This window comes from Notolepis coatsorum (genome assembly GCF_963971535.1).
Source record: "Notolepis coatsorum genome assembly, chromosome: 13".
NCBI lineage: Eukaryota > Metazoa > Chordata > Actinopteri > Aulopiformes > Paralepididae > Notolepis > Notolepis coatsorum.
Genome location: NC_140177.1, coordinates 22,592,865 through 22,606,176, shown reverse-complemented (window position 1 = coordinate 22,606,176; position 13,312 = coordinate 22,592,865). Strand labels below are relative to the sequence as shown.

At 43.1% G+C, this 13,312-nt stretch overlaps 1 protein-coding gene across 1 annotated transcript in view; it reads left to right on the top strand.

Moving 5' to 3' along the window:
• Positions 1-13,312, top strand: part of prkci (protein kinase C, iota) — a 123,302-nt gene extending 109,990 nt beyond the window's left edge. The window contains exons 13-18 of the mRNA XM_084327913.1: positions 4,532-4,619; positions 4,854-4,979; positions 7,972-8,051; positions 8,785-8,874; positions 10,409-10,524; positions 11,310-13,312. Coding sequence (XP_084184039.1) covers positions 4,532-4,619; positions 4,854-4,979; positions 7,972-8,051; positions 8,785-8,874; positions 10,409-10,524; positions 11,310-11,397 — 588 coding nt within the window. The 3' untranslated portion in view covers positions 11,398-13,312. The remainder of the gene's footprint in view (positions 1-4,531; positions 4,620-4,853; positions 4,980-7,971; positions 8,052-8,784; positions 8,875-10,408; positions 10,525-11,309) is intronic.

Here is a 13,312-nt window from a genome sequence, read left to right as displayed (position 1 = left end):
AGAATTGCCTGTGTGTTGGTCCACCTGGAAAACTGCCTGGAAAGCTGTCTGGTGTGTTTTCACGAGCTCACGCCATCTGCTTCAGTAGGAGCACCAGGACCATCCGCTGACCTGCCGCGGAGCAGCGAGTGGGCGTTGTGGAGCGCGTTAAAGCGTGCAGTGCAGGCGCCAGTCTCCTGGACCCTGGATTTATAAAGACCCAGAGACCAACGGCATGGGATTCTAGAGGACCTGCTCATTCTGGAGGCCAGAGGGGGGGGGGGTGGCACAAAGGGATGTCTACATCACTCTGAGACATAATGTGATCTCTGTTTGTGGAGGGAGAGTGAGGATGGGTAGAGCAAAGCTGGCAGCCTCCCAACTACATCATGCTGGATATTTCCTTAAGGCAGGCTTTTTATTCTTTTCTTAAGGCAGGCTTTTCTTTTGTTGACATACAAACGGCTATCCGTGTGCCTAAAAGGTCTACGAACTGTTTATTGTATTAACTTGGTTGAGAAGCCTCGTTTTATGTATCGAGAGCAAGGGCAATTGATTGACTGAGTCTACAGCCTGCCACAGTAATATGGCTTTGTTTTAGTTTGCTATTCATTTCACGCTTCTGTTTTTAATTGATATTTTACAACTCTTCAACTGCTTTCCTTTTAACTTTTTTTAATCATAGATTAAATGGTAAATGGACTGCATTTATATAGAGCTTTTTATCCAAAGCGCTTTACAACTTATGCCTCACATTCACTTGTTCGCCCACACATTCACTCACCGACGGTGGAGGCGACCACGCAAGGTGCCGACCTGCTCATCGGGGGGAGTTGGGGGTCAAGTGTCTTGCTCAAGGACACTTCGACACACTGGAGTCTAACCCGGTACCTTCCGATTACCAGGCGACCCCTCTACCTCCTGAGCCACTGTCCCGATGTTGTAGCTTAATTCTTCTCGCAGGAACGTTTCAAACGCGGCGGGTGGATCAGAGCAGGGTTTCCACTGGAAATGTTTTGGCCGATAAGATTCTAATTTACAGGCCAAATATAAACGCATGGAAACATGGTTAACCAAAGTAATCACAAGTACTCATCGATTACAGAGTCCATTTTCTTTTGTAATTAATGTTTTTTATTTATTTATTTTAGTTAGACTAAATCAGACTAAAACCGAAGGTAACTAGGGACTAAATCAGACTAAAACCACATACAGGAAGGTAACTAGGGACTAAATCAGACTAAAACCACATACATGAAGGTAACTAGGGACTAAATCAGACTAAAACCACATACAGGAAGGTAACTAGTGTTGGGGTTAGTTGGACTAAATCAGACTAAAATCATGGGTAATGAGTTTTATGTTCCATTTGATCCATATGTTTATAAATGTCTCTTTCTGTCTTAATCAATATGTTAGTTTCTCCATTTGGAATACTTCCAGCACAGTCCCGTACCAGTCTTCTAATGTGGGCGGTATTGGCTTCAACCACTTCCTAGTCATTGACTCGTTACTTGCTGCCAGAAGAGCTTGTATCAATGTGAGATCTTGTTCTCCCTTCCAGAGCCTCAACGTGTCCCAGACACATGCTTTCCACCCCCATTGATGTTTCCCTACTGAACACAGAACATGTTGCTCCATGGATATCCTCCCAATATTCTTTTATCTTAAGGCAGTCCCAAAATATATGAAAGTGGTTTGCCTCCACCGACCCACATTGTCTCCCGACAAGTCGGGCTCGTGTTCTTATATTTCTCCTGGCACAAACCTTTTAACCTCTTAAGCCCTATTTTCTGAAAATCCGCCTAAAAATACATACCTAAGTAAATGGAAGATTGCTCCACTTCTACAAGGTCCATTTACATGTTATTGGTATCTAGGGACATCTATGGATCTCAGGGAATGTATTTCCAGTCTCAGAAATATTGTGTCTGTTACTAGGCTTGAGTAAATTGTAATGAACCAAAGGAGAATATCAATCAAATAATTTAACTTTTCTTTTTTCATCTTTGACGGTGAATAACACCATGCTAAAATTGACCAGACACGTTCACAGAATAACGTTCAGGTTTGTGGGAGATAATCTCGAAAAATAAGAAGGTAAATCCAGAAGTCAGATGATTGACAGGGGCTGGCATTAGCTGGGTAGTGTAGTTTTTCGAAATTCGAAAGCCCTGGGTCTCTTCCTTCAAAAGACTTCACTTTTGGCTGCGCCACCTCCCACGTCAATATGCGCCGGTTTCCGACTCAATGTCCTGAGATTTCTATAATCTTATATTTCACTAATAACAGTTCAAATCGTTGGTAAACAAACGTAATACTGAAAAATATACACTTTGACTGCTGTTTTGACAGGGTTAGGGTCTTTACTCTTGGTTACATTTGGGGGGGGGGAAACGCAACATTAATTCATACAGTCTGTAGAGATGGATTTATGGCGTGATGTCATTGTGGGTCCGGTACCAGACCCATCGGGCTTAAGAGGTTCATATTACTCCAGCAATGTTCTCTCCATTCCACGGAGCTCGTTGAAGTCCATAGAAGGTTCCAGATCTCGCTTTGAACCTCGTCTGATATCGCGTTTCCTGTCTAATCTGACCGTTTGATCTGAATTTCGAACCACTTCTAGTTACAGGCACAGAAAGGGAACAGGACCGAAACAGAGAGTATAGAGGTCGCTTGAATGAGAACAGGATTGAAACAGAGTTTTTTTTTTACGCTGGTATTTCCTCAACGTTTCCTGTGTGTTCCTCTAAATTAACATTAGTAGGTTTGGGTACCGTTCACATTTGAACCGATACTGGTACCTGTACCAGTTCCTGGAATTCGGTACTTAACACTCTCTGTAATAACAATTTTTATTTAGGTTGTAAAAAAATTTATTATAATAATAAAGAAGAAAATTCTCAATTTAAACATTGTTGAACAACATTATCTGGCCATCCTCAGTAAATATGATCAAACTCCTCTGACCTCGTCTGGTCTTTCCCAAGAGACGAGACAGTAATATATATTTGTGGAAAAGGCTCTATGTTACACTCTTATAGTAACTAAACATGTAAAGCTACCATACATTTATAGATATATATATAGATTGATCTAGCATGAATCGGTACTGTTGTGAAGCACTTTGAACTGCAACCTCTGTATGAAAAGTGCTATACAAATAAAGTTATTATTATTATTATTATTATTATTACTCTGGAGTACCGATGTAATTCGGTCGGCACCCTTAAAAGCACGGTACCCAACCCTAGTAGTGGGGGGGGGGGGGGGGGATTTAGTATATTTCGCCATTACTGTAGCCTACGGCAATGGAGGGCTTTGCGATCACACTTTGGACCAATCGATAAGACACCTTTTGGTCGACCAAGATCTTCTCTTTTAGGGGAAGGACAGCCCTATAGTTCTACAGTACTACCAATTTAGTAGCGTACGTTTCTTGGAAATTAATTCATGTTCCGTGGAGGATTGCAGAGGAGGACATGAGTGCGTTGAAATGTGCAGATTAAGGCGGTGAGTGTTTGAATGTATTTCCCATTAGTATTCACAGCGTCCCCGTCGTCGTCATCTTGCCCCACGGCATGATTAGCAATACATTCTTCTTCTTTTTTTTTGCAAATCCCCCTGAGAAATGCACACATATATGCATTCAACCCAGGAGGGTCGCATCACTGCGCCAGCCGTTTGCAGCGTCCCCGTACGGGGTTTGGGGGTCTGGTGTATAGCTCAAGGACACTTTGACATGGATAGGCTGGTTGGCTGTTCGGGGGGGGGATGGAACCTACTACTACTAACCTTCCAGTTACTGAATGGTCTCTCTAGCCAGCAGGGCCACCATGCCGTCCTGCGTTGATCACACTCGTAAATGTCTTTACTGTAGAGGCTCTTGTCCTTGGAAAAGAATGTGGAATGTGACCATGGAGCCCTGTTGTAAGGTTGTGTTTTCTGGGGGGGGGGGGGGGGGGGTTGTGAGGAATTTGTAAACATGTTGTTTTAAAGGGGACATAATAAAATGTTAGTCCTCGTCAACAAGTCATATGTATTTGAGGTCCCCTAAACATGTCTTAAGTATTTTGCTGAAGAAAACAACAGCTTATGCATTCAAGCAGCCTCTATACCTCTGTTTCAGTTCTGTTCTGTGCCTCTAACTAGCAGTGGTTTGAAATTCAGATCAAACTGTCAGATTAGACGTTGCAGATCAAATATGACTCAAGATCCAGCAGTAGTGTAACAATCTTGCCCTTAAAATTGTCAGAAACATAAAGACATTTTCTTTTATTTACGAGCGAGGCACCATTTGGTACACATGCATTTTTTATCAAGATCTACATATATATTTATACATACAGTATATATACAATGTCTTACGAACTATGGCGATTGTGGCTGCAATTCTGAATAACTCGTTATAAGAGGGAGAGTTCTTGTCGCAGCTGAACTGCAGAAAAGGCACAATGCACATATTTAACATCATCTCAGTATTGGGACAACCCCTCCATTCTGCAATTTTGATAATAGGTCCCCTTTAAATGATTCTTATATATTCCAGGAGGGATTGAGACCAGGTGATACGACCAGCACTTTCTGCGGGACCCCCAATTACATCGCCCCTGAAATACTCAGAGGAGAGGATTATGGTGAGCATTACCGACCCTATTATGTTCATGCACAAATCTCTCTCCATTATTCTACTGTATCTGTCCCTTGTGTGTTCTATTACTGCTGCGTTATATAGATTATTACGGTGAGAATTACCGTCCCTATTATGTTCATCGTACACAAATCTCTCTCCATTATTCTATTGTATCTGTCCCTTGTGTGTTCTATAACTGCTGTTATATATATATGTGTGTGTGTGTGTGTGTCTCCAGGCTTCAGTGTGGATTGGTGGGCGCTGGGGGTGCTGATGTTTGAGATGATGGCGGGCCGGTCGCCCTTCGATATCGTGGGGAGTTCAGACAACCCAGACCAGAACACAGAAGACTACCTCTTCCAAGGTAAACATCACCACTACTACTACCAAAACCACTACCAAAACCACCATCACTAACACCACCACCACTACTACTACCAAAACCACCATCACTAACACCACCACCACTACTACCACTACTACTACCAAAACCACTACCAAAACCACCATCACTAACACCACCACCAAAACCACTACCAAAACCACCACCACTAACACCACCACCACTACTACTACCAAAACCACTACCAAAACCACCACTAACATCACCACTACTACTACCAAAACCACTACCAAAACCACCATCACTAACACCACCACCACTACTACTACCAAAACCACCATCACTAACACCACCACCACTACTACCACTACTACTACCAAAACCACTACCAAAACCACCATCACTAACACCACCACCACTACTACCACTACTACTGCCAAAACCACTACCAAAAGCATCACCATTAACACCACTAATACTACTACCAGTGCCAAAACCACCACTAACACCACCACTACTACTACCAAAACCACTACCAAAACCACCACCATTAACACCACCATTAACACCACCAATACTACTACCAAAACCACTACCAAAACCACCACCAATACTACTACCAATACTACTACCAAAACCACTACCAAAACCACCACCACTACAAACACCAATACCACTACCACCACTACCACCAATACTACTACCAAATCCAACACCACTACTACCAAAATCACCACCACCAAAGCCACCACCAATACTACCACCACTACCAATACTAACATCACCACTACTACCACCACCACCACCACCATCATCACAGGGGAGGGTTAATTCTGGAACATATATATAGAGTTAGAAACACATGGTCACACCAGCCTAATTGTCAGTTATATGATGTGTCCATCTGTTGTAGATGAATGTGTCAGTGCATCTAAATATGGAGGTACAAACACGTATAGTAACTGTAAATACCTGGCTTTGTGTTTCCTAGGGCTGCCATCTCATTCATTATTATTATTTTTAATGCTTTTTTCCATGCTGATTGCTGAAGGAGTTTTTTTTTTTTTATTATTTTTTAAACAAACATGACAACACACGATAAGATATACAAGCATTATTAACAGTGCACATCCAATTAAATCACCATATAGTTAAATGTCTTATACAGGATATACCCCCAATACCTGCTATCTAATACCCTACACACATATGCTCTAGCTCGTACCCCCCCCTCCCGGACCCCCCATTGGATAATCCATCCATTATCCCTCGCTCCTAACCAGACACTACCATTATATGCTAGCTTTTATTTTCTCCACCACTTCTAACCACATTGTCATTTTGGATTCATTGAAACCCAAAATTCTTGCTGTAGATATTTCTTGATAAATCACATCGAGATATGTAATAATCCAGACCTTTCGGCAATTTTTTTCCGGTTGGAACCATCGTGATGCTATCAGCTTTTTAGCCACTGTGATACCCGATAGAACCAATCTCTTTAGCTGTGGATGTACTGCATACTCAAAAACATCATTCAGCAGTAATACAGAGGGGTGTACAGGTATATTCAGAGTTAAGAGATTTGATAATTGCTGGGTCACCTCTTTCCAGAATATCTTAACTGGTGGGCAGTCCCAGTACATGTGCATAAATGTCCCCTCATCCCCATTTGTACATAAGGAGCATTTGGAGTCTTGTTTAAGACCCATTTTTTTCAGTCTTATAGGAGTCAAGTATGTCCTGTGAATATAGTTAAGATTTATTTGTTGATGGTCCAGGTTCCTTGATGTAAATCGAACATTTGCCCAGGCTTCTTGCCAATCAAAATAGCTTTCCAGGTCTGGTATATCCCTCCTCCAGACGGAGTCTAGGTGGAGGGTTTCATACGAGGACGTTAGTAATTGATGATAAAAATCTGAAACAAAACCTCTCGATGTCTCTCTTTCATAGAAGAATTTGTGGTATCTGTGGTGTTCAATTGGTATCTTTAATGGAACACCGTGAGACTTCAAACATAACAATAACTGTGTAAAAAAAATTGTGGACTCGGTGAGATTAAATTTTTTGCGTATTTCTTCATAGCTACAGAAACCCTGTTTGTTAAAAACATCACCTAATGAGTGTATGCCTTGCTTTTCCCATCTAGGGAATCTTATAGGTAGTTTTCCAATCAAGAGTGCATTGTTATTGAATAAGGGAGTATGATTATGCCATTTATGTGGATTAGAATGTTTTTTTTGTGTTTCACGCCATATCCGGATCGCATGAGTAATTATGGGGCCAAATTTCCGTTTGCATTGCTTAATTGATAATTTAGTGTATGCTATGTCCTTCAGTCTATGTGGGGCTACTATATTTTCTTCTAATTTTCTCCAGGATACTAATGCTTGGGGATCAAACCATGTTGTCAATGGTCTTAAAGTGTAGGCCCTAAAATAGTGGAAAAAATCTGGAAATGCCATACCACCGGAATTATTTATTTATATAGTTATTATACATGATAAGCACTCGATTTAAACAGCTCATTCTGCACGGTTGCATGTTGGGAACACCATTGTATAGATTTGTTTATTTAAACCAACCATTTGATTAGTGGAAACACTAACAAGTGCCATGCCAGCATCTGATGGATTAGGATTATTGTCTTCCTCAATGTGTCTACACTGCTCTGACTCTGCCCACCAGACGCAGATGTCTCCGATCTAATGCATCCAAAGCCATCTAGACTTCGCCCAATGGCCACTCTATGTATTTTCAATATGGACGTTGAACCCATAACCTCTGCAGTATCAGAAGCCATCCTCTGAGTCACAGGGGACCAACTGTCTCATCTCCTCTCTCTTCTCTTTCCCTCCCCTCTCTCTCTCTCTCTCTCTCTCTCTCTCCCCCTTCCATCCCCCTCTCTCCCCCTCTCTCTCTCTCTCTCTCCCTTCCCTCCCCCTCTCTCCCCCTCTCTCTCTCTCTCTCTCCCTTCTCTTCTCCTCTCTCTCTCCCTCTCTCACCCCCATAGTAATATTGGAGAAACAGATCAGAATCCCCCGGTCGTTGTCCGTCAAAGCTGCCAGCGTCCTCAAGGGGTTCCTCAACAAGGTAAGCAGGGGCTCAAGACGGGGCTGGATCGATACCACCCACACCACACACTCTCACACTCTCACTCACACACACGCACGCACGCGCACACATAACATAATAATGTCCTTACTCACTGTCTGTCTATGACTGTCTTCTCATTCTCTCTCCTTGTCGCTCCCATCTCTCTACCTCCATACTGTACTTTTTACACCTCATTCCCTCGCCACCTTTCCACTTCCTCTCCTCTCCTCTCTCTCTCCTCTTCTCTCTCTCCTCTTCTCTCCTCTCCTCTTCTATCTCTTCTCTTCTCTCCCCTCTTTTCTCTTTCCTCTCTCCCGGCCTTTCTCACCCTCTGCACCATCTCCATCATCTCCTCTACCCTCACCCCCTCCACCCACCTCCCCACCTGTTTCTCACTCCTTCATTCCTCTCTCCTCTCCCCTCCCCCTCTGTCTCACCTTATCCTCTCCCCTCCCCCTCTGTCTCACCTTATCCTCTCCCCTCCCCCTATCTGTCTCACCTTATCCTCTCCCCTCCCCCTATCTGTCTCACCTTATCCCCTCCCCTCCCCCTATCTGTCTCACCCTATCCTCCCTCTCTCTCTCTCCCCGTCTGTCTCACCCTATCCTCTCCATCTGTCTCACCCTATCCTCCCTCTCTCTCTCTGTCTGTCTCACCCTCTCCTCTCTCTCCATCTGTCTCACCCTCTCCTCTCCATCTCTCTCCGTTTGTCTCCCATCTTTCCCAACAGGACCCAAAGGACCGTCTAGGCTGCCACCCTCAGACAGGCTTTGCTGACATCATGGGTCATCCGTTCTTCCGAAACGTAGAGTGGGACCTTGTGAGTCATCCGCATTTTATCTTCTCTCTCTCTCCCCCTCCTTCTCTTTCCCCCTCCTTCTCTCTCTTATCTTCTGGTTTACCTTGACAGCGGAGTCATCAGAATAGCATTGGAGACGTGAATCATGCCTATTATATATTAAACATTTTTACTTGTCTTGAGTTCTTGTGGTTAGAAGTGAACTTCAGAATGTGCTGTCTGACAAATAGGTCAGAATTGATCCATATATTGATCCTGGCGAGGAGGAAAGACAGACAACAGCAGCTAGACAGCGGAAGGTCAAATTTAAGTGCATTGGGTGTCTGTCTCTCTCTCCCCCTCTCGCACCCTGGAGGCATAGACACACTGTCAAAGTTGAGGGTTATTTGGTCTGAGTCAGAATGTCCTTGAGGCATGCAGGCAGACAAAAAGACTAGACTGACGTACGAGATGGACAGACAGATGGACATACGAGATGAACAGACAGACTGACAGACAGACAGACATATTATGGACATTAGATACAGATGGACAGACAGACAGACATATCAGACAGATGGACAAATGAGATATAGACAAACAGATGGATGGACCTATGAAATACAGACAGACAGACAGACAGACAGACAGACGTATGAGACATGCTGACTGGCACAGATGAGACAAGCAGGCATATGAGACGGACAGACATTGACAGGCAGGCGCATACAGATGGACAGACGGACATGCACAGATGGATGTATAGGCAGACTTCCACATAGGCAGCGTGACAGACAGACAGACAGACAGACAGACAGACAGACAGACAGACAGACAGACAGACAGACAGACAGACAGACATGTAGGGCAACTCAGCAGGATCTGTGACCTCTCTCCCCCTGTTTGGTCTGGGCTGCAGGGACTCACCAGTCGGTCACACTGTCTGAAGGCATCGGGTTACGTCCCCCCCCCACCACTCCCACCACACACACACACACCCACCCAAGCTTAGCCCGTCTGCCATGCACTACACCAGTCTGCCTGCAGGGGGCACAGGCAAACGGGTCTTTGGAATGGAAAATAGAGGCAGAGGAATTTAGACAAGACGGGAAGTTTACATCCACTCATAACAGAACCGAGGGCTGGATACTATTGTAGCGTAGCAGAGACGTGAGCTAGACATGAAAGTGGGTCATTAGAGGTTTAGTGTATAAATGTACTACGCTGTTCAGGCTATTAATAGACCGACACAGTACCCTTTATTATGTTGCTGTATATCTTTCAAAGGGCACCTCAGCCTCGGTTCATGTTCCTTCCTGTTAAGGATGTCTTAAGCCCTTGTGTTTATGAGTTCTTGTGGTTCATTTTGCTGTTTTATTCTTTCTTTCTTTCTTAATTAATTTCTTTCTTTTCTTAATTAATTTCTTTCTTCATTTTTCTTTCTTCATTTCTTTCTTTCTTTCTTTGTCTTTTGTCTTTCTTTCTTTGTCTTTCTGTCTTTTCTTTCATTCTCTAATTCTTTCTTTCTGTCTTTTTGTCTCTTGTCTCTCTGTCTCTCTTCCTTCCTGTCTCCCAGATGGAGCAGAAGCAGGTGGTGCCTCCCTTCAAGCCCAACATCTCAGGAGAGTTTGGTCTGGATAACTTTGATGCCCAGTTCACCAACGAGCCCATCCAGCTGACGCCTGACGACGAGTGGGTTTCTAGAATATATCAATTCAGTTCATATTGTCACCATTTAAAAAGAAAGCCTATTTTATGTAATTTGTGGCTCAGGAGGTAGAGTGGTTGTCTGGTAATCGGAAGGTACCCGGTTCGATTCCAGCTCCTCCCAGGCAGCGTGTCGAAGTGTCCTTACATTTACCGTAGCTAGTGATGCACGATATATCGGCCGCCGATATAATATCGGCCGATATGGTATTTTTTATTTTTTTTTTACACCAGTATCTGTCCGATATCAAGATAGGGCCGATATTAAAAATAAACAAATATATTTGTTTATAATCTTTTTTATTTATTATTTATTCTTTATTTGATTATCATAAAAAAGTGTTTTCTATACAGAAATATCGGTAAATATCGGTATCGGCCAGAACAGCAATATTAATATCGGTTATCGGTATCGGCCATAATTTTCACATCGGTGCATCACTACATTTAGCCATTCAGTCATTTAGCTGAACACTTTTATCCAAAGCGACTTACAAGTTCTGTACAACAAGTCAGCAGGAAGGGCACAACTCTGGCAGCCGAGTAACAATGTTTGTCAAACAGTGTTGAACTTGGGTGCTACAGTCTTGAATGCATAGTAGTAAAGACATATTTACACTTACATTGCAGTTAACCCCTAACTGCTCCCGATGAGCAGGTTGGCACCTTGCAATAAAGGCGCTATATATATATACACAGTATATATATAAATGCAGTCCATTTAATTTTCAATCGACTGACCCGCTCTCTCTCTTCTGGTTTGGTTTCAGCGACGTGGTCAGGAAGATCGACCAGTCGGAGTTCGAAGGCTTTGAGTACATCAACCCGCTGCTCATGTCGGCGGAGGAGTGCGTGTGAGGGACCCTCCACATCGCCACATCGACACACGACACACGCGTCCAACACGGCATCTCTTCCGCTGCATGGTTACGGGACGACGACCCCCCCCCCCCCCCCCCCCCCAACGACATCACAAAACCTGGTTCCAGAGCCGCGCCCCACCGCGCTCCACGGAACGCGAATTTTGCCAAACCGATCTCACTCTCTGCCATTTCTAACCACTAGTCCTTAAGTCTGCCTTCTTCCTCACTTATTTTTGTATCACGAGAGCCCACGTGGGGTTATGGATTTGATATCACCGGGGGCCCGGTACCGGCCCGCTGACGAGGCTACAAGGTTCTTCCAAGGTTACTGGACACGGGGGGGAAGGAGGGACAGTCCGTGAGAAAATAGAACTATGCGTCCTCTCTCTCTGCCACATTGGTGGTGTGTTTTCGATGCATATTTTATTTGTACATAATAAACGACCATTGAGGATATACGTTAGACAAGGCCTTTTTTTTTCTTCTTCTACTTCTTCTTCTCTTTTCTTTGTTTTAAAAGCTCCAAGCCACATCACAGTTGGACATAACTGACTTTTAAACGTTCTCATCATCGAGTCCACATGGATTAGCAGCACCGCGTCTGTAGAGGACAGAAGAAACACAACACTAGCCTTTTTTTTTCTTTTTCAGAAAAAGAAAAAACTTAATCTTTATATATATTTTTTTCCTCCTTTTTTTATTTTATATTTAACGACATAGCAGTCACTATATATGTTGTTCTAAGTGTTAAATGTCCGGCCTGGTTTGTTATCAGAACCAGAGAGGAGTTTGTTTCCCCCGTTTGTTTGTGATGAATTGCGACCCGGGGGGAGCGAGACCATCCTCCCACCAGAGTGAGGACGACTTTACAGTAGCACAGCCAACACTAATAATATCAGTAGATACTGACAAACTGTGAATGAAGGTTTACTGTGTGGCGACATGCTGGGGGGACACCTGAGGCTGGAGCGCTAGCTTAAGTTTAGCTATGGAAACCATCCATACAATCAACGTTCACGCAGGACCAAAAAAAATATTTTTGAGAGAAAGATGTCTTGGTGGTACGTTTTTAGAAGGTACAGTATATACAAATAGGAAAATGTGCTGTTCTAAGATTACAGTCATAGAAATTATATATACAGATTCTTTTGTTCTTTTTTATGATAACTTTGCCTTTCTAAATCATGTTATATTCCATTTTCGCTTTTTTTTTTTTTTTCTACTGTTCTCATTCCATGTATGTATTTCATTGTGAATCTAAATGCTATACGGTGATTGTTGAAATGGGTGTTCGGTTGGATGTCCGAAGCCCAGGCAAGATGCAATTAATGGTCCCTCGTTTGGGAGTACCCCAGGGCTCTGTTTTCAGGCCCATAAGATGTGGTTTTGAGAACTGTAATCTGTCTGCTGTACAAAGAATGGGACTCTGACCGATTCTAACCCACGGTTAATTTCCTGAATGAGATCAAACAAGTGCTTCAAACTTAGCATTTAAAAGCTCAGAAAAAGCCATTTTTAACTCCCCCCTTAACTCCAAGTTGAGTAAATGACGGTAAATGGATCAAGCATGAATTTCCTCACTCCTGTCGAAACGTTAAGCTCAACTGTAGAGAATGTTTATGGGCCATCTGGTGATCGGAGGAACAATTACATCTGAGAATTATGTTACACATGTTTTGGCTTTTTGGTAAACTTTTATGAATCAAGATTTACTGTTAATTTGTTTTTGTTTTTTATCACTACATTGATTCCTGATTGTTACTGGGTGAGCCCTCTCTGGAAGCACTACTGGGGATGATGTGTGCTATTTGGGGGGGATGGATACCACCTACAGGACCCTGCTGATCTTTATTAATTAACACTATGTAAAGAAAACACGGTTAACGTGAAATAAACATTTTATTTCCCTC